The 23248-nt window shown below is 38.4% G+C and overlaps 2 protein-coding genes across 2 annotated transcripts in view; one reads left to right on the forward strand and one right to left on the reverse strand.

The window, feature by feature from the left end:
• LOC124253465 (cell division cycle protein 16 homolog) overlaps positions 1-23248 on the reverse strand; it is a 55172-nt gene that overhangs the window by 20626 nt on the left and 11298 nt on the right. Inside the window, exons 5-6 of the mRNA XM_046687246.1 lie at positions 20615-20740; positions 19768-19927 (exon numbers count right to left, since the gene is read on the reverse strand). Coding sequence (XP_046543202.1) covers positions 19768-19927; positions 20615-20740 — 286 coding nt within the window. The remainder of the gene's footprint in view (positions 1-19767; positions 19928-20614; positions 20741-23248) is intronic.
• LOC124253448 (collagen alpha-1(X) chain-like) lies at positions 4249-18324 on the forward strand. The gene is made up of 3 exons (XM_046687222.1): positions 4249-5266; positions 12442-12558; positions 16073-18324. Exons 1-3 carry the CDS (start codon positions 4501-4503, stop codon positions 16375-16377), a joined length of 1188 nt encoding a protein of 395 aa, XP_046543178.1. The 5' UTR covers positions 4249-4500; the 3' UTR covers positions 16378-18324.

Here is a 23248-nt window from a genome sequence, read left to right on the forward strand (position 1 = left end):
GAATGTTAAAGAGCAGGAATATTGCTGAGTGCAGAATTTCACAATACAGTGGAATCTGTCAAATCCGGACTGTGTAATCCAGTTTTCTCCATAATCTGTACTACTCTCTGAGTTCCGACAAAATTGTTCTTAATTTATCATTAAAGCTTGCTTTATAATCTGGACTCTCTCAATTACGGATTACGGACTAAAATAACAGTTCCGACCATCAACTTGCTGTGAAAACAATGCTTTGTAATCCGGACTTAGCTGACTAAAATAACAGTCCTTTGAATAAACACCTCCGTTACTTCTGTTGGGATCCTAATAGTGGCCAACTCAGACCACAAGACAACTGACAGTTACTGTCTTGGTTTTCTTTTTTATATCATCACTATCACTGTCAACGAGATGGTAATTTTACTCAAAATGTTAAAAAGAATGTTTCTATTACCTGAAATGAAATCGTGTGTCCCTCAGATATTTATAACTTTGACCAACATTATTCACGGCAATCACTTTCTTATTGCGTCTACTCACATATTGCGTCTACTCACGCCTCGAAATGAAGTGTAGTTGACAGAAAATGGATACGTATACATATTGTGCTCGCTAAAAGTCGTAATTTGTGTAGCTGGACGATCACATGTCAACAAACTGTTTTCGCGATGGAAAGAGCGAGATCGCGTGAAACCACCTTGGGTGACAGGTCAAATTGTTCCATACATAAAAACTATCCGGCAATACACCAAGGTGCTGTCTCATAACCTTAGTTTTGATTATAAATATTTTACATTTATAGAGCAAAACCTGCAATTGAAATTATGCAATGCTAGAATATATTTCTCTTTATAAAACAATAGTTTCAGATACTATTTTGTTCCAATCACTGCATCAGAATTCATCTCCTTATATTATTGCGTATGTTTTAACTAAATCACCGGTAGGTCGAGGAGAAACGTGTGCATACGAGACAAATACACATGGTAATTTTAATCCCTGCATATAAGACAATGCCAGGCAAAACAAATTAGAACTGAAAAGGAAAATAATCTTCTCAGTGATGTTTAATTGCAAATTTGACGTCTTTACTGACAAAGTAGTTTTCTGTTGTTTGTTCACGTGAAGCGATACGATAATATTTTCTTACCCCCTGAAAAAAGTTTGACGAAAGTGTAACCCATTGATAAGCCGACCACCTTCTACAGACTGTTATTTTTTGGTCCTCAAAATTCAGCTTATTAACTGTAATATATGGTAACTCATCGTGGCAGTGTCTACAGTAGCAGACAAAAGGACTGCTTTACAATCCGGACAAATGAGTCGGTCCAAGGCCAGTCTATAATAGACAGATTCCACTGTAGTCTGTCTCGCGATGCCTGAACCACATTATTTTCCCTTCCACCCAGCCCTTTTTCAAATGCAAAAGCCCTAATGAAGCAAGTCTAGACTTTCCCACAGTTCCACATCTGAATCTCTCAGCTCATTGGGGCTCCTTTTCAGTTTAAATGGAGTTAACAGTTTCTATTATAATAATACACTTTGAGAGACAAAGCGTTAGTCTACATCAAACAACAGACAGCCACTGTACTGAACCTGGATGGTGTGATTAGCGCCTGCTCTATCACGGCCATCGTGTGGGAGGGAGACATCACATGCCACACAGCAGACTACTTCCTGCTGCTTCAATTAAACCTAGGAAATACTGGGCATGTCCTTCAGGTGCCCACCTATCAACATCCTACCGGACTTTCATGTTCTCTTTGTGCCCCAAAACACTTGTCACCCAGACCACTTGGCTTTCATATCTAACATGGCTTCAGTGTTTTTTCACTATACATTGAATGGCGAGGAATACAGAACTGCCTAGCCTTGCTCCCTGGCTGTACTGAATGTTAACTAAGCCCATGTCCTTTAAAGAGGCAAGTCTAGATAAGCAGACAGTACGTCTGAGGGCACATCTGTTAATTATATTTATATTCTTTAGAAATTATCATTTGAACAATTAATTATTACCTTAGAGACTTTTGCAAGTCTAAGCATAGTCTGTCTCACAGTCCCTGAACCACATTAATTTCCCTACTGCCAAGCCCTCTCTGCAGTGCTAAAGCCCTAAATAAAGCAAGTCTAGATTTCCTCAGGTTCTGAATCTCTGGTCTCCCTAGGGCTCCTTTTCAATATAAATGGGCTTGTTTGTTACTATCAAAATTATATATATTCAGAGACTAAGCCTTAGTCTAGTCTAAGCACTGCCCCGTAGGAACACTGAACAAAATGTTGTTTTTGAGTTTGCATCCTCAAAAGATTGAAGTATATAACATATTGGGTCGGTAGTTGATACAATGATAAAAAATATAATTGAAAAATGTATATTTCTTGTTGGCTGTTTTTAAAGTTTTCAGAAGTGTTATTTTTCAAAATCAGTGATGTACCTGAAACTAGATAAAAAATAATTTTTTGAAAATCACATTTTTCTTAATAAATTATCATCATACCATCACTGTCTTGGTTGTTATCAATCTTAAATATACAACCATAGCATTGTAACTCTATTTAACAGAGGATGAAGTGATTCTGAAGAGTGCGTGAGTGAGTGAGTGAGTGAACTAGCTTGGGTAAATCTGTTTTGAACAAGCTTTTAGCCATATCACAGCTGGTCAGTCTCAAGTGAGAGTCAAGTCTGAGAAATGAAGTTCAAAGCATGAACACAGGATACTGATGGCAAACCACGATTAAGCACATCAGCACAAGATGTTGATGACAAACAAAGATTACGGGTGAATCGTGGGTCATCAGAATTCTGGCATGCCTAAGGGACGAAACTCTGCATAGCAAAATGAAGCAGCGTAGATGACTGGATCACCCAAGCTCCTTATACTCTGGAGAGTTCCTTAGAAAAGAAATATGTTATTCATGTAGCCGGTCTTCATGATGCAAGAATACAAATAAGAGAAATATTTTGTTCCATTACTGTGATCGGCCATATGGACATTTTGGACTTTTACCTCAGAATGGAATCTGAACTAAATAAAACTAAAGAATTATATACACAGCATGAAAGGTTTCCTCAGCAGACGTACATAAATTCATTTATCTGTAAACAAGATGGCAGACGGCAATATGGCAACTTGTGTCTGCTGGGATCAAGAAGTCCCACACAGACTGGCAATAGCAGAGATGTTGGCATATCCATGTAATGCAGGCCACCGAGATGTGGGACACCTTTCTAAACATACGGCGGGGATGTTTTGGCAGCTGAGTTGCACATTTTTACCTAAACCACTGCCCCAATATTGTCCAACCCTTGTACTCTGCATCCTCAGCCACCAAACCATCTCTAGCAGACATGGATAAGCAGACTCTGTGGACAGTCATGACTAACAGTTAATCCATCCTCTCAATCTGTGGTCCAACAGTGAAAGATAAACCAACAATGGCTGACACCAATCCCTAGTTGGACTGGAGACTTTTGACAGAAAACTGTTGATTTTAAAATACATATAATTTCATTATACTTTATGATTATCATTTATGAACAATTTTTTCCCTGTAAAATATGTTCATTTGAGAGACTAGATGTTAGTCAAAACAATCGACTGAGGTAATATTTTATTTGTAGTTTTTATTCAAAATAGATTTTTTGTAGTATACAATACTATTGTAGAAAATAACAGTCATTAAAAGGAAAAAAAGCCAAACACCTGATGGATTGGAAATAAAACACTGACATCAACACCTGTTAAATGTATGTCAGGCCTTAACCTTAAGACTTATAAGATCTTCATCCCACCTGCTTCACTACTGAACACCCAGCTCACATCCTTCCACTGCACTCAGGTAGCAACAGACGAGGAATCATGTACATTATTCACTTTGTGGGTGTGATGATATAAACAATATGCGTAATCCAACCATCTACTCACATCTGTTGATATTTATTGCTAACATTTCCTTTGAACCAGTTCATTTTAAACAAAAATGAAAAAATATATGCCTCACATGTCACGTTATAGTATTTGGATGATAATTGTTAACATCAACAGACTAATGGTTGTTCAGGTACCAAAAAAATCTCTCTAGCAGGTATCACAGCAATCAATGATTATTTAACGGCATAGTGATAGAGTTTGAGTTTCTGAACATCAGTGAACCTCAAATTGTTTAACATAAGTTTGGTAACACTGGCCACTTTCTAACACAGCAGTATAAACCACCTACACTATGCTCCAACAAATAGCAGACCGAACACTTTTGCCCCCTCCTGTGGAGCCTCATTTCATTCAAGATGAAGAAGTGAGCTCTGAGATGTGGGAGGAGGGACCAGTGATTCTGAGTGGCTGGGCAGCTGGCGATACAGGTGAGAGGAGCTAGTTCTCGTATCACACAGCGTGATATACACCTGTATCACATGGCATTCCCTACCTTGCAACACTTCAGCTGTATCACTGTGTGTTAACTCCTACACACTTTCCAGCACTGGAAATATCAGGGATTTTACCAACTTGTTGAAAAAGTTCCCAAATGGCATTCAAAAGAGTTGTATATTTTGTCATATTGACAGTTTTTGTTATTGGTAAATCTGCTAGTGAGGAATCAGAGAAATGTGACAAGAAGCATGACTCGCAGGAAGCAACATGGTCGTTCCAGAATGGTCAGGATGTGAAGTACATGCCGGTGATGTCCATGGCCATGCCCGTGATGCGGGGACCGAAGGGAGAACCCGGCGTCTGTGACAGCAGTCAGTGTAAGTGTGACTGCAGCAACGTCATCAGCCAAACAAATTCAAGACACGAACGCAGAGCTTTACGAGCTCCTCAGGATGTACCCTATCAACGAAATCAGCCAAGTAACTACCAGCATTATCGGGGTTCAAGTCCGCAAAATGTTCAGATGCGTGGTGTAAAGGGTCCGAAGGGGTCGCAGGGGGAGATGGGTGTTCCGGGTCTGTCAGGGGTGCGTGGACCCCCCGGACCCCCTGGACCACGAGGAACAGGGGGTAAGAAGGGGGAACCAGGAAGACCAGCATCAGGGGGACCTTTTCGCAGTTCCCCTGGGACTCAGGGTCCACCAGGAATACGAGGGTTCCCAGGTCCTGTTGGGGGTCGGGGACCAGAAGGTCTCCCCGGCAAGAGAGGACCTCCGGGACCCCCGGGACCTCTGGGGCCAATGGGTATATCTGGTCAGAAAGGAGAACCTGGCTCACAAGGATTGCAGGGAGCAGACGGACTTCCTGGCAGGAACGGGGATCGGGGTGCCCCTGGTGTGCCAGGATTGCCAGGATCGCAAGGTATGATGCTTTGTTAAGTATATACAGACCCAACGTTCAATTTTCTGAAAGGGTATGAAATTTGACTTAAAATTTTTAATTATTTCCTCAGAATCATATATACTTACTTTCAAATTTACAAAATACATTTAAAATATTTACAGGAAGTTTTCCTTTTTAAGAAAGAAATAGAATGCCCTCAAAAGTGATTAAAAACCTTACTCTTTCCTGTAACAAATCCCGGACCCCTCAACTAACAGAAAATAAAATGGCTCTATCTGTAGTATATGAAGGTCTATAGGCAGCCCATCACAGTGTTTTGATATCTACAGTGTAGGGACATTCTTGTGGCTTAAAACAGATTTTATAGAGAACAAAGGGGTTTCAGGCAGTGGCCAGCAATATTATGTATTCAGAGACAAATTACTATATTAATGTGAAAAAATAAAGTAAATACTTCACTCAAGTAGAATACCACTTTGGGCCTGAACTAACAGAAATAACTCATAGAAGATCAAAAATAGGAATACATAGTAAATCGTTAGAATCTCATGAACGTAATGAACTAAACAAAATATTGCCGTTTTACAACACTCAATAAAATATATCTGTTTTTGTTCCTATGACTTGATGAGATGATATTTAACAAGAACCAGTACCCTTACAATCAGCGCTGTACAGTAGTACATGACGCTATGTTGTCATGCATCGATGACATGTATGACACTGATAACACATCTTACAATCAGCGCTGTACAGTAGTACATGACGCTATGTTGTCATGCATCGATGACATGTATGACACTGATAACACATCTTACAATCAGGGCTGTACAGTAGTACATGACGCTATGTTGTCATGACATGTATGACACTGATAACACATCTTACAATCAGCGCTGTACAGTAGTACATGACGCTATGTTGTCATGCATCAATGACATGTATGACACTGATAACACATCTTACAATCAGCGCTGTACAGTAGTACATGACGCTATGTTGTCATGCATCGATCACATGTATGACACTGATAACACATCTTACAATCAGCGCTGTACAGTAGTACATGACGCTATGTTGTCATGCATCAATGACATGTATGACACTGATAACACATCTTACAATCAGGGCTGTACAGTAGTACATGACGCTATGTTGTCATGCATCAATGACATGTATGACACTGATAACACATCTTACAATCAGGGCTGTACAGTAGTACATGACGCTATGTTGTCATGCATCGATCACATGTATGACACTGATAACACATCTTACAATCAGCGCTGTACAGTAGTACATGACGCTATGTTGTCATGCATCGATCACATGTATGACACTGATAACACATCTTACAATCAGCTGTACAGTAGTACATGACGCTATGTTGTCATGCATCGATCACATGTATGACACTGATAACACATCTTACAATCAGCTGTACAGTAGTACATGACGCTATGTTGTCATGCATCGATGACATGTATGACACTGATAACACATCTTACAATCAGCGCTGTACAGTAGTACATGACGCTATGTTGTCATGCATCGATGACATGTATGACACTGATAACACATCTTACAATCAGCGCTGTACAGTAGTACATGACGCTATGTTGTCATGCATCGATGACATGTATGACACTGATAACACATCTTACAATCAGCGCTGTACAGTAGTACATGACGCTATGTTGTCATGCATCGATGACATGTATGACACTGATAACACATCTTACAATCAGCTGTACAGTAGTACATGACGCTATGTTGTCATGCATCGATCACATGTATGACACTGATAACACATCTTACAATCAGCGCTGTACAGTAGTACATGACGCTATGTTGTCATGCATCGATCACATGTATGACACTGATAACACATCTTACAATCAGGGCAGTACAGTAGTACATGACGCTATGTTGTCATGCATCGATCACATGTATGACACTGATAACACATCTTACAATCAGCGCTGTACAGTAGTACATGACGCTATGTTGTCATGCATCGATCACATGTATGACACTGATAACACATCTTACAATCAGGGCTGTACAGTAGTACATGACGCTATGTTGTCATGCATCGATGACATGTATGACACTGATAACACATTAATGAGCAGGTTCAGTACTATTTTTCAGTGAAACAAATGATAATAAATGCAAAATAAAATATAAGAAAAGTGAAAACAATAAGTGAGTGAGTTTGGTTTTACGCCGCTTTTAGCAATATTCCAGAATATCATGGCAGGGAACACTAAGTGAAAACCCAAAAATAGTATTTGTAACAATTTAATGTTAATATACCTTCTTGAATGACAAGTCAAGACACCACAGTTGACATTGATACCCAGATATAGAAATGTGTTCAGTCTGAGACTATTGTTAGATTCTTTAAGTTATGTCAGTATTACACTGTATAAGCACTGGATTCTGGCTTTAAGGGATGGGATGATTAAAGAAAGAAAGTAATATGAATAAGTGAGTGAGTGAGTATGGTTTTACGTCGCTTTTAGCAATATTCCAGCAATATCACGGTGGGGGACACCAGAAATGGACTTCACACATTGTACTCTTGTGGGGACTTGAACCTGGGTCATCGGAGTGATGAGCAAACACTTTAACCACTAGGCTACCCCACTGCCCTATGAATAAGTGACTTACATTATGTACTAAACATTTAAACATAATAACAGTTATATTTTGTTTGAAAATCCATGCTAAGTTGCATTTAGTCCCAATTTGCTGGATTTAATAATTTGATGTCATGTTAATAGCAGGTAGTGTCATACATAGCCATTTTCCCAGCACCTATCATCCAGTACTGGTAACTCTTTTCCCAATGTCCCCATGTAAAGGGCTATATGGTATGTCAGTTGTTAGGGAACAAGTAGCGGGGACCAGGGTAAATAAACTGTGAAGGATTATGTATATATTTCATCTTCTTTTATGTAGATGTCAAGGAAATATTTTTGGTCTGTAAGCACACATATTGCTTTCCTTCCAAGTTGGTGATTTTAATGGAAATTTAAGTTGAATGTTCTCCAGATGTTGTAGTACGATTGTCGTTGGATCACGCTTCAGTGATGTATTGTGTAAGTTGTATTATTTCAAACGAAGTGGCCCTGGTGGGCCAAGTCATATGATCCCCAAGGTACAGATCAAACAGGCTCAGGACTGCTGTACATGATCACCTATTGTCTCGCACCCAGGCTGAGGTTACAGTCGGACAATATGGCCGACACATGGAATATATGGCCACCATTTCAGTCACGTTACACTGATCTTTTCATCTTTAACCTTTTTCGTTTATTGTTCTGGTTATCATATTAGGGATGTAGAAAGGTTTAGGTTTTGACATTAGTTTATAAGGTTCAAGGTACATTACTGGTCTATCAAATCTTAATGCATACCATCACATACACTTGTGAGGTATCCAACCTTTGAAAAACATGATAGTCCGCTAGCCCGAGACAACTAACTTGTGTTGAGGACAAGTAAAAATCCAATGATGGTAGTTTGTATTGACAAGCAGCATTTGAAAGCTTTACTTTTTAACAAGTTCTCAATGCTTTAATTTTCCTGTAAACAGGAATTAAGTAAATGTGACAAATATGTTAACAGAGAAACCATTTCCTTCATTCAGGCAGGACAAGCCACAAACCATGAAGGTTAAACTATCAGTTTACTTTAGTCCTCTCAACTTGTTAAAAAAAATCTAAAAAATTCTGAGACTGTGTACGGTAGTGTACAGGGTATCAGCTTAGATTGACAGGGCACAGTGTGGCTTATTGTTGTAATGAGATGAGTTGTTAAGCCTGAGTGGCCTCACAGAGATACTGTTCTCTGTAACAGCTGGGGGCGCCATTCTACATAACCACATTTTAGGCTTCTGTGATTTTTTCCCCCAGTTCTTTTTTCTTCAACATTCCTTAGATATCTGTCATTGTGATTTCTTTAACTGAAGATGGACGACTATCCACACAAACATTGGAGGCCGACACCTACTTAGTCAGTTGTAAAGAATTGCATATCTTACAGTTCATGTGACAATGTAAAAGAAATGAAAATAAAAATGAAATATTTATTATGTTTCCTGTATCAACATTTTAAGTATTACTCTGTATGATAATTTTCCTCAAATAATTGGACACTTCTAAAGATCCAGACTCCACCATGGAGTGCATACTAATTACATATTTACCTGGTCAGCCAATCATTGCTGGATATAGATATGTATTCCATTCACCCAGCAGAAAATGGGTACCCGGTGTCATAAGTCATGTGACTATTAACCTTCTAGCACCTTACAGGCAGCTTGGGTTAACCGGCGTAATAATCATTAGATTGTGTCCATGGAAAAGGCGCATTATAAATTCACACTTATTATTATTAATATTCCCAGTTCCCTGAGGAGAACTCAAGCCAAACTGACAATATCAGGCACTATCCAGCGGTGCACTGACAAGATCCTGGTTAGAATTGGTCTTTAGCAGCCCATGCTTGTAAGAGACGAATAATGGAATTGGGTGGTCAGCCTTGCTGACTTGGTTGACACATGTCATCGTATCCCAGTTGTGCAGATCGATGCACATGCTGTTGATCACTGGATTGTCTGGTCCAGACTCGATTATTTACAGACCGCCGCCATATAGCTGGAATATTCCTGAGTGCGGCGTAAAACTAAACTCACTCAGTTTCCAGTGGTGCAAAAGCATGACCATCCAATCCTACCGGGTACCCAGTCACGGCAAGGTGAAAACATTTTGGACATTTGTAGTCCATAAAGACACAAGATGCAAAAAACCTGAATTTACACAAGGCACCTGATGACAAACACACTTAGTGATTTACACAACAAACTATACAATAGAGTCTTTGAATGACATTTAGAAGCGATACACATAAATGCAAGAATGTACGGATGTCAACTAGGGCTGGGACGGGTAGGAAAAAATGGAATCGAGTACCCGCATGTACTCACCCAAATCGGAATCGAGTACCCGGAAATGTAAGGAAAACAGTGCTTCTGTCAATTTTCTGAATATTCAATCACGATGTGACAGAGATTATTATAGAAAACTTATAAGGGTGGCAATAAGACATTAAAAATGATCTCGAGCTGTATAATTTACGTCTGTTTGACCAATATAAAGAGTAACACCATTACTAACATTGCTCGTTAAAACAAACTTTTCGCTACCGCTGGTACTGTAACTTGACTACTCACTGCCCATGCGCAGATAAATTACAGTCGTTAATAATAACCTCCATTAATCGGACAATACCAATGATGTAAATGTGTGTTACGTCAATAATGAAAAAGACAAGTTATTATCTTCCCTTGTCATTACAGAGTTCTCTCCTTTCCGTGTACTCGATTCCTAGAAATAGGACTCGATTCCAGCTGTACCCGACCCGGATTCGAGTACCTGAGTACCCGTCCCCAGCCCTAATGTCAACTTCCCTGTTTTAACTGACACACAGACCAATTGCTATAGCTCTCCTTATTCAAACTGGGAGGGTAAACACATGACTGCTTACATCTTGCCTTGAAACCATACAATATTCTGCATTTGTATAGTATGTTATTTTCATGATTTTGAACAATAACAGAAGAGACTGATTATGGTAAATTTAATTGTCATGCATAAAACTTAATTCATCAGCCTATTTCTAGTGTTAAAGCAATCGTACAGATCTTATCAGGTGTGTACACGTTTATCACTTTTCAAGCTGGTATCGGTCAATGTTTCAGGTTGAAACACTTAACAAAAACAATCCCTGGTTTGTATGAACAAGAGAAATTGTTTACTGACTGAACCCCATCCTACGTTGAATCCAATCAAACATACAAACTATTTACTATTAGATATAACTTAGATATCTAAGATTAGGAGCCAGACAAGCTCAAATAGTTGGGGCTCTGGCACCAAGTAATCATCATATAATACACTAGTATTAACAGCGGTAATAGTGTACTGTATATTGTTAAAGGGATAGAACTCTTCAGAGTCCTACCCATACTGAGACAAGGTTAATCATATGTTGGTAGAATATGTTGCATGTAAGAAATCTTGAGTTAGCAATGAAAGGAAACATGACCATTTTTAATGGGCTTGGATACTTCAACCAGTAGCTATCATGTCGCTTATTTCAATTATAACAGTGTGCTCATGTAAAAAACCACCTCACAGCTATGATGGACCTCCATGTTTGTTTGATGATACTAATACAACCATCAATGGTGTTACTATTTTTAGAATGAGGCAATAAAGAAAATTTAAACTCAGAAAAGGAGTCATCAGGAAATGACATATTCCAATATTCTTATGGAATTCCTGACAGGAATTTGACTTCTTATACCCCACTTTCAGTTCACTGACAGGACACCTTCAGTTCAGTGAAGAAAATAATAATAATGCTGTTCACTGTGTTCAGTATTTCAAGGGCACCAGTTCATCACTAAACTGATCTGTGTCGCAAATTTCATCTAGAAACATTGCATGGTTTGTAGTTCTGCTCTGGACAGACAGATGGACAGACAGACAGACTAATTGCTATATCCCCCCTTATTCGAACTGGGAGCATAAAATCATGACTCTGCTTATATTTGATTTAGTATAATTAAACCTTGGAACTGAATATTCAGCAACCCATTTATAAACATTAAATATTGGGCATCTGACCTTGAAATAGTATAAGATAAATAGAAGTTCCATTATAGCAGGGAACAACCTCAAGATCTTCCTGGGCCTCATTCAAACATGTACAGGATGTATTGTAATTTTAACTTAAATTTATGCTTACTTTCAAAGCTACAAAACTGTGATACTGCCTCATTCATGATTACTTCTGCATAAGTGGGTCACTACAGTGTCTTGTAAAACCAACAAGTATGCAAGAGTGAGTGAGTATGGTTTAACGCCACTTTTAGCAATATTCCAGCAATATCACGACGGGGGACACAGAAATGGGCTTCACACATTGTACCCATGTGGGGAATCGAACCCGGGTCTTCGGCGTGACGAGCGAACGCTTTAACCACTAGGCTACCCCACTGCCCCAACTATGCAAGAAATAAGGTCACAACCACATGAGAAAGTTGAAATTACTGGAATATCCACACATTCCGTCTGATATCTCCTGTAATTACAAAGTACTTAATTCATATGTTTCAGGTCAAGGCAGCAGCTCGAACCAGAAGCGTGTTGCGTTCACCGCTGCACTTACAGAAAACGTTGGCCCAGTAAACCTGGCAACTCCACTAAAATACAGGGACATCATCCTGAACGAAGGTAACGTACACTCTTCCACAAAATGGGTAAAATCATTCTATCAAAACTGGGATTATCTAAAAACAACAACAACCCCTTTCATTTAACTGGATACAGCCTCTTGGATCATCAAGATAGTGCCCAAACAAACAATTAATCACAATCAGTGACGCTTTATTTTTAACAATCCAACTGACAATTGTTGGGACATTGCTCAACATGCTCATGATATCAGTCACTGGTTTGCCTGGTGAGGACGTGACCTACAGGTGTCTGTGATGTAATATTGTAACAGAAGTAGAAAGGCATTAAGGCTGTTCAGGTTGTTTATTGTGCGCAGCTTCGTTCAGACGTCTGTTTCCAACTATGAAAATATAAACATTGCACTAAAAATCTGCAAGAGCACTGAACCACCATTTAATTAGTTCCACTGGTCCTTCTGAAGATTTACTGGACTGGGTATCACAGGTCAGCATCAGAGTCACAACTACTTTTATCCAGTCTTCATAATTCAGTTCAAATTTGAAGTATAGTTTTTAAAAAATGTCCACAAGAATATGTAACTTTTCTGTAAACATTGTATGATATAACATTATCATAAAAATAAGTGGGCTTAAGGATGTCTTAAAACTAATAAATCTGGCAAAGTCCTGAAAACCAGTCATTTAAGGTATTAACTGTAATTTAGCATACATGTAAACCTATGGGAGTTGTGACAATTTCTGGTGAATCCTTTTCATGTAAAACAAAGTAAAAATTCCCCCAAAAGTAAACCGTGTCAAAATCATATAAATATCTTCAGGAATATAGCACATGAAGCGCATATAATTGCCTGATAACCAACTGAAAATAACAGAGTAAAATCACAGACCAAGTCCATATTTTTCACATAAAATCAAAGGTGTTTCCTTCTTGTTCACATTAAGATCAGAACCTCGTGAGGGCCACCGCATCAAACACTGCACTAAAACACCTAATTCATTTCCCACGAGATAATGTGAACAAGATGTGGAGGTGTTGGTGATGGAGGGAGAGGCTGGCTCTCTCATTGGATGCACTGGATTCTTTCATTTAGGAATATCAGAACCTCATGTTTATTTCTGTGTCAGTGAACCTGTAATATTTGAAATATTTATGCTCATTTTTATGAATGAATCCAGGTTTATATTAAGAAAAACTGACTTTTGTTTTAAAAAGATGAATACAATTAATTATCAACACTTTTTAATGGATGAATCTGAATTGTCTCAAATATGTGTAATAGATGAAAAGTATGCAATTTTATAGACATTTTAAACATTAATTAATAAAAATTGGATGATAAATGGTCATAAAATTGAAATTGGGTGCTGGGTGAGTGAGTGATAGTTGAGTTTTATGTCGCTTTTAGCTATCTTCCAGCAAGATCACAGCAGGGAACACCAGAAATGGGCTTCACACAATGTACCCATGTGGGGAATTGAACCCTGGCCTTCGCAGTGACGAGCGCAACTAGCGCTTTAACCATTAGGCAACCCCACTGTCCCTTAAGAGTTTATAGGGTTTTATCTTGCCCAACATTGAAACACTTGTAGCACAGTGTTTTATGCCACTTTTAGCAATATTTCAGCAATATCATGGGTTGGCAGAAAGTCGAGGAATTCCATCACCGGCATAGAAATTTTAATAATAATTAATTTCCCCCCTTCAAAAAATAAAATCCTAATGTTAATGTGACATAAGTGAAATATTCTTGAAATCAGTCTGAAACCTAAACTCACTCAACTTATTTTAACTGATATAAACAAACCAAATGTGTTGTTTTTTTAAGAACAAAAATCCATAAAACAAGAAATGAAATTGGTGTGGCCTAAAAAATAATTATGATGAAATGGGGACAAAGTGACAGAGCCCTTTGATTTGACACGCTGCTCAGATAAATATCTAAACTCCTCAATAAGCAAAGCAGGAATTTCTCTGGACTGATAACTACAAGCAGTAGTAGGCAAGCACTAAAATTCAGAGATGCCAACCCTAATTTAGCCCAAATAGTATTTTGGCCAAAAACTGATGCAAAAATTAGTATATTTTGGCCAAAATTAGTATGAACTTTTCCAAAGAATTTTCATATTACATAAACTATGTAAATATATTGTCTAGGACCTTGTTATTGACATTGCACTCACCTAAATCAGCAGTAGGTATGATTGATACTGAATAAAATGTGATTGAAATATATTGTGTATGGTACGTATGCTATTTGATAATTTGATTTAATGTATTATTTTAAAAAATTTGTACATTTTTAATGCTATCATAGTCGCGTATTTTGTGTTGTTTTTTCGTAACGAATACGATAAAATCGTATGGGCTGGCATCTCTGAAAATTCTTATAAAATTGCTCTCTGTTGTTTCAATGGATCAATGATAAACAACTTAGCATTGAATCCTCTCCCTCTATATTTCCCCTATTACCAGTCATATAGAAGTCACCACTAGAGCCACAGTATTCATAGTTTTCTTCACAAGAGAATTTTCTATTAATTAATAAGGAAATATATTTCAATTTTGAGACATCTGGGGACTAATCCCCTGATCAAAACCCAGGGAAAGAAACCTTTCAAAATGTCCCACTAGACCACAGGACCTGCGAGTAGACAATAATTAGTGGTCCTGTCTGTACTTCACTGGTCCAAAATAACATTCGTCGATTTACTTAACTATCAATACAAAATTCACTGGCCACCAGGACCACTGCAAACCTATCACTTAGTGGTCCTGATGAATTTTCACTAGCCATGGACCACAGGACCAGCGTAAATTTTGCAGACTGAAAACTCAATTCTAAAAGTGATCTTAGCGGTAGGACAATCATAAATCCCATACTTTAGGTATATAGGCCTTAGTGCTGTTGTATGAAGCAACCTTAACGCTATGACTGTCGAAACCCAGATAAGCCCATGCTCCATCACCTTAGCGCTAAAATGATTGTCAGAACCCAGATAAGCCCATGGTCATCACCTTAGTGCTAAGATCGTTTTGTACAAAACCCAGATAAGCCCATGCTCCATCACCTTAGCGCTAAGATAATTTGTACAGAACCCAGATAAGCCCATGCTCAATCACCTTAGTGCTAAAATAATTTTGTACAGAACTAAGATAAGCCCATGGATGCTCCATCACCTTAGCGCTAAGATAATTTGTACAGAACCCAGATAAGCCCATGGTCATCACCTTAGTGCTAAGATCGTTTTGTACAGAACCCAGATAAGCCATGGTCCATCACCAGATAGTGCTGGTCCATCACCTTAGTGCTAAGATAATTTTGTACAGAACCCAGATAAGCCCCTGGTCCATCACCTTAGTGCTAAGATAATTTTGTACAGAACCCAGATAAGCCCATGGTCCATCACCTTAGAGCTAAGATTGTTTTGTACAGAACCCAGATAAGCCCACGGTCCATCACGTTAGTGCTAAGATTGTTTTGTACAGAACCCAGATAAGCCCACGGTCCAGCCTCCCTACTAATGCTTCACCATTCTCCTCATCTCTCCAGGATCAGCCTATAACCTCATCACCGGCATCTTCACAGCTCCATACAACGGCACCTACGTCCTGTCCTACAACGCCTTATCCCAGTACGGCCGAGCCGTGGAGCTGACGATGCTCCACAACGCTAGGATAATCAGCTCTGTCCATTCCCGGGAGACGGGTGGCTACACAGGAGTTAGCAACAGCATCGCTGTTCGCCTCACAGCGCAGGATCGGCTGTGGATCGAGCTAAGTGCGGGTATTTACTATGTGTATGGAGACACTGGCAGACACTCCTTGTTTTCTGGATACCTACTGTACGCAGACTGAAGACACGACAAAACTGACGACTGATCGTCATTAATTTAATATTTTTCATTTTGGATCATGTGTTGAAATCTATATGCAAAGAATTGTGAGACATTCGATTTGACATCAACATGATCAATAACGCAACATTTAATCACCTGATACTTTAAAGCATAATTTAAGCACTGGATTATAACATATATTTTCCTATTTTTATGCATTATGTCATATACCAGTATATTTTTGAAAGTAAAGTTTGAAAGTGAAAAATGCTACTGGATGTAGGGCTGTCCATGGGAAGAAATTATGAACAATTATCAATATAAAAATTGTGTTAAAATGGCATCTTAAATAACCTACTGTGATGAAATAAAGTTGAAATTTACACATCCAATACACAAGGTTATATTTTTATTCAAGGGTGGCTTCCAAATTATGTTCAAAATGTTCTTTGCTAGAATTCATGCGTAAATGTGTCACTCTACATCATTGACGTGAAGTATGTCTTTTGGCATTTATGCTCGAACCTACTTCTCTAATATTTATTGATAATTGATTGACTAGTTTTTACAGATTATCAATCTATCAATATCATTAGCCAGCCCTTACTGGATAGGCCATGTTTTGGTCTGGACTGAGGGTATACGGTATACAGGAATCAGAATAACTGTTGACTATTGTTGTGAATGTGAAGGAAGGTCCCAGTAGTGTTTGTTCTACCATGAGGCCCCCACAACGAGTTACACACATTAGATACATTGTTTTATACTTCTTGTACTGAAGGTGACATTAAAGAGATCATTTCCTCCTAACACTTACTTTTGAAAATACAGTCATCAACATATTGTCTTTCATTTTTCATTACCAGGTAGCTGATTTACAAAAGAACGTAGCCTAAAGTTTTATGCAGGTTGTCAGAAAAACAATGATGTTTAACTTACAGCTTAGTATTACTACTAATGGTATGGCTTTCTTAACAATAACATGCTTTATAGGCCTGGATATTGCCAATTTTGTTGAAATGAAATACTTTTTGAATTTGCTCTCTTTTTTCTTCCTGTTGATGACATGGATAAGCTGACAGCATATTCATCCAAAAATGTTTTCTAAACAAGGATACAATATTTATAATTTTTAATCAATGTTTAAAACTGGACAACAATATCTTTATTTAAATGTAAAGAATCTCTTTGCTAGGATTCATTAAACTAGTGATCTAATTATACATAGTCAGATTCTCGCAGCTTGACTTGTATTCATTATTGTTTGAGACAAGGGAGCTTACTCTAATTCCATTTGCCGATCTGCTGGATGTGTTGCTGTTCAGACAGGTGGTGGGGCTGTGTGTTTTGAACATGAACTTAAACAGGCCTAAATCGCATAGAAATGGCACAAGCTAAAGCACAAGGCACTTTAGTTGGTACTCTTTATTTTTCACACCATATATAAATTCAAGATGTTTCGGTTTGCGAGAGATGTATGTGCATGTTTCTTACGATTGTGAGCACTGTGCCACTTATGTTCTGTTTGTACATGTTGCAACAAAGACCATTTCTCCAGTGTCCAAAGATTTTGAGCAAGTATACAATTTCTTCTTGGGGATTTAAAGTTATGGATAAGAGTTAATAAAAGAAAATGTATCTGCAGTCTGGAGATCAGCAGGAAAACCTGCTTGACACGGGTTGAAACGGGTTCAAGGTGTTGTTCCAAACCATATGGACAATGAATCAGGAACTGACGATGGGTCAGACCTGTGGGAGACAGCTTCCTACTGTATTTCTCTATACTTGTGAACATTATTTGTGTGCCATTCTTGTACCAGTTTCGTTTGAGATCAAACACAATATGCGATGTTGTTTGATTACTTCATATCAGCCTATTTGTCAGGTCTAGCAGAATTTATGTCTCGTGCCTTTGTACTATATGATTACTGAAGTTAAATTTGTTTATTAAACATGGGAGTCAAAATAAAGTTTTTTTGCACTTCCTTCATTGACATGACGCCTGGACGGAGAACCTTTATCACTTGATGTGGCAGGTGTTGCAGGCTCACCTCCTACCTTAAACCATATTTAGTGTAAACCATATTTAGTGTAAACCGTATTTACTGTAAACCATATTTAGTGTAAACCATATTTACTGTAAACCGTATTTACTGTTTCGTACTGGTTGAACGGAGGAGGAGAAAATTATAAACAGATGTTAGTTGCCACTTTAACACTTATTGTCAGGAGGAAAATCCATAAGTTAAAAAATGATTTTGAAAGCCACACCATTATGGAATTATGATTGTGAAACAACACCGAAAGATATTTGATTGATTTTCTTCTGTTAGAAGACAGATGTATCATCCACTGTTTTTTTAAGTACAACAGTCATAATCTTGTTTTGGTCTCATGTGAACATTTCAAAATTTCATCCGATCGTAAGAAAGGTCTTGTATTGTCTCTGTACTGCAAGAATAGCAAGGTTACCATGGTGACCGGATGAAGATAAAATACCAAGAGATAATGCCCAATTCAGGTTCTACTTGCACAAAGCTGTCTTAGTGCTTCAACGATCACACCCTTCACACTTTATCATGCTTTATCAAGGACTTATTACAGTCTAAGCGTTGAGATTATTGCAATTCCAATACTTAAACTGAGACATATGATTGTTTTAACGCTAAGATGACTGTAGCTTCCAACACAGACTTACAACAGTTGTAGCACTATGGTTGCTATGTATAACAGCAACTTTGACCGACAACGCTTTGAGCAAGCGGACCCAGGATCCTTACTGTGTGTAACTTGTGATACCATGGTTACAGCCACAGTCTTCTAGGAAGTGACCCTCCAGCTTTATTGGACAAGAGACAGCCTGGTCTTGGTTATAGGAGCAGGGGTATCAAGCCATGATCTTCATCAAAGGATCTAAGATTTGAACCCTCATCCTACTCCGATGAAGCAAGCAAACAGTGTCCTTAAGTTTGGTTGAGTGAGTGAGTTTGCTAATAAATCCAACCCCATATGATGGATGATTTCAGTATTGTGAGACTTACGAAGTGATCAACTAGGGCTTAAGTCTGCTTCTTCCAATATATGAAGTGCATAACAGGGGACATCAGCGTTGGGCCAATATTGTATTAAAGTCCTGTCCTGGCAGTATATACAAGATATTAACCACTGGTTTGTCTGTGATAATGCCTGTCTAAACAATCGCCAAGCCACTGTCAACACCTGTTTCTATATTCACGTCGGTCAGCGCGAGACTTACCCAACAGCCCCACTTTGACATGTCCATGGGAATAGATTAGCAGACAATACAATATCAAACATTCTCAAACAGAATAAACGATTCATATGCCACAGTAGTTTTCAAGAGTGAAATAAAAAGCTGTAACAAAGATAGAAGGGAGATAACTCCTACCTTCCTCTGCCGTCAGCATGTGATGGTTGACGAGGAGGTCGAATGCTTCGTAGCAGTAGACATCTTGCTTCAGTGCCTCCTGGAAGCAGACTGCTGCCTGTTGTCGGTTATCCATTGCTTCGTAAATTTTACCTCGGAGTAGGTTCACTGAGTTTTCAGACTGGCAACAATAAACGAAAACTGATAGACTGATAGATCAGACAATTATTTATATTACTTTTTTGTGATATTACAAACAGAATATGTCGGAAAATTGATTTTGGATGATACCTATAATTTCATTCTCATGTCTTGATAAAAGCTTAATATATATAATATATGATGGACAGAATGTTCGAACAGAACCAAACATGGAGAACAAACACAAACTCGTATAAGGTGTTGGATAGTCACGCGCAGCTATTCACCACCTCATACAAGTGGTGCGTTCACATGAATGTTCTCAATTTACTTCATACTAAATGACACTTAGTTGACATTCTCAATAAAACAAATATGTGTTTCCTCAATTTTTGTGACGTTGTTTAATGCCGAACTAGCAACACTGCTGTCACATGACGGTGGCTTGTAAACCGTTGAGTCTGGGTGACCGACATCATGAGCATCAATCTACACACTGGGGATACGATGACATGCCTCACCCAAGTCAGCGAGTCCAATCCTAACAGTTGCCTCTAACAACAAGTGCGATGACCAATTCAAATCTGGATCTTCACAGCTATCAGATGAATCAGCTATTACTCAAGCTTGCGAGATGATGGTAATATCATCCATACATTTTTCCTAAATAAAGAATAACTACTTATTTGCCTCTTTATATAACATTTAAGATAGAATTTGAACTTACATCTTTAATAAGAAGGTTTGTCTCAGCATCTGTGAGGTTGAACCTAGGTGGCGCTGTGTTGAGTGAGTGAGTGTTATCCACCATGTCGAGGATGTTGAGTGCTTCCTGCCACTCCCGGCACTCGTACTGAAACAACAAGAACAGAGAGTCCTCAATCTTGCACCTGGTTACTGGACCCAGATATAGCCCAGCGGATAAGTGATCAAATTGTGCACTTTGTGTTACAAGCATGAAATTTGGCATGATTGTAGCTTATACCATTCTTATTAAATAAAGATCGAGAGGCCTCGCAGATTTTGTATATTTTTGATATTTTGGGGGAAAAAAGTGAAAAATGATAATTTTTTCTACTATTTTAATCATAACTTTTTCTAATATTCTCCAATTCTCAAACATCATATATCAAATTGTAGAAAATTCATAGCTGATCATTTTCCGTATATACATGTCTTGTCTATCTTTAATGGTTAGGTCTATGGAAGTCAATTTATATCATGATAACCCGAAAAAAGGAAATTTGACGGACATTTTTCAAAATGGCCACCATATAGACTACAACAGTGAAATAAGTATGAGATCATCCCATGATCTAACATTTTTTTATCATTTCTTTGCAAATTCAAAACGAGAAGCCTCGCAGATTTTGGCCATTTTTCATTTCATGAATTTTCCGAATTTTTTTATCTCAACTCAATTTTAAATCCTAATAAATTATGTATCAAGAATATTGCGAGAACAGATGAAAGTTTATTTGAAGGGATATTTCAGAAGATTTACATTTATCATCCAAAACTGTGTTCCACAGGAGATGACCGCCTCCGTGGTGTAGTGGTTAGAGCGTCCGCCCGAAGAGTGGAACGTCGCGGGTTCGATCCCCGACCGCGTCATACCAAAAGGCATTAAAATATGGTACTTGTTGGTCCCTGCCAGGCTCGGCATTAATGGGTACAATAAGGACTGGTTGGCTTTCGAGTCAGTATAATGTGTCTGAGTGGGGTATTCATGCTTCACTGCGGCATGGTATCTCAGTGGGCTAGCACTATAAAACTAGCTTCAGTCTGGGCTAGTACAAGCAGCCGCACATACACTGCGCATGCACGTCGTCATAGGGCTGAAACATTCTCAAGCACAACGTTAAACCCAATTTCACCTCACCTCACCTCCACAGGAGATATCGGCTTGTGTGAGATCATATGATATCTCCTAGGAGATATCGTTTTGACAGTACAATGCTCTGATTTTGTACAATGCTCTGACAATGCTATGGCGTCATGAACTGATGACGTCACAATCCTATGACATCGCTGCACTGCAAGTCTATCGGTAGTAGTACAGTGTTGAAGCGATTTACAGTTTTCATTGAAAAGTTATGAAGGATGATTTTTTATGATAAATAGAATCTCACCCTCGTGTCTACTGACATCAATTATATCAACACTCGTTGATAAAGGTAAAAATAAAATTTGTACCTTTATCAAATCGTGTTGATATGATTGATATCAGTAGACACTTGGGTGAGATTCTCTATGTATAATGTACGAGTTTGGTTGCCTATAGATCACCTATAAAAAACATATCAAATTCAACGCAAACATGTTTGATTTCAACATCAATGTCAGCGTAGCTATATTGAACAATCTGTGGCAGGTTACTCAATTAGCTCTTGAGTGGAATTGTATCTAGCTTGACTGAATTAGAAAATCAATTAGTCTCTTCCACATTTGCACAATGTAGTGCACTTTAGAGCTGCTCTTACATACTTGGGCCGGTTTGAACATTTTTTACACATTATTTATTATTATTAGCATATTATAGGATATTTGTATAGCAAAAAGTTCTTTCTTGTTGGCATCACACCTCATAAAACTTGTCAGTTCTGAGGAACACATGAATTGGCTTCCACTCGTCGTCCTTTTGCACTTCCTCTTTTTTGTTCTTGCACTGGATTTTTACGTTATGTTGATATTTGTCCCAAACAACATACATTCTCTGATTGGAGTTCAGAGGTGTATGCAAGTATTTCAAGAACATATTATAAAATATCCATATTTGAGCTGCGGGTTTTAGCATGTTTATTACTGCGACTCCATCAAGGATTGATCGTCAACATCTGGTTTTGAGTCAGTTTGTGGTGAAATATCTTCAGAGCAATTGAGAAGAGCTGATTTTGTGCTTGGACGTAGAGAACCTTGATGAGATATAGATGGTACATAAGAGTGATATTCATGTCTGAAAAAGTCATTCAGGTTTCCATCCCTTGACTTCGTCTGTATATATCTTGTCTTTATGGTAGAAATTTTACATTCATACTGTTGACACAAATGTGGTTGTGTTGGCCATAGCTGCAACAGGCTCTTGACCCCTACCAATGTTTCACAGCTTCACAGGAAGTGACAGTGTGTCATCCTTGGTAGAATTGGAAAGCAGACCTCGTGGAATGGATGGAAAGCGCTTACTGAAATTTCAGGCACCTTTATTTCCCTCGCTCGTCCACCACTTGAAATCACTAATGCATAGATTCATCAGCTTGAGAGATTTGTTGTGCTGCTGACAGAGCAAGCAACCACATGGAAGTGAATGAAGCAGGAAGCATTTGTTCCCCACGATGGGAGAACATTGAACAATATACCCCCA

Source organism: Haliotis rubra, unplaced genomic scaffold (genome assembly GCF_003918875.1).
Source record: "Haliotis rubra isolate DU_JTF1 unplaced genomic scaffold, ASM391887v1 Scf540, whole genome shotgun sequence".
NCBI lineage: Eukaryota > Metazoa > Mollusca > Gastropoda > Lepetellida > Haliotidae > Haliotis > Haliotis rubra.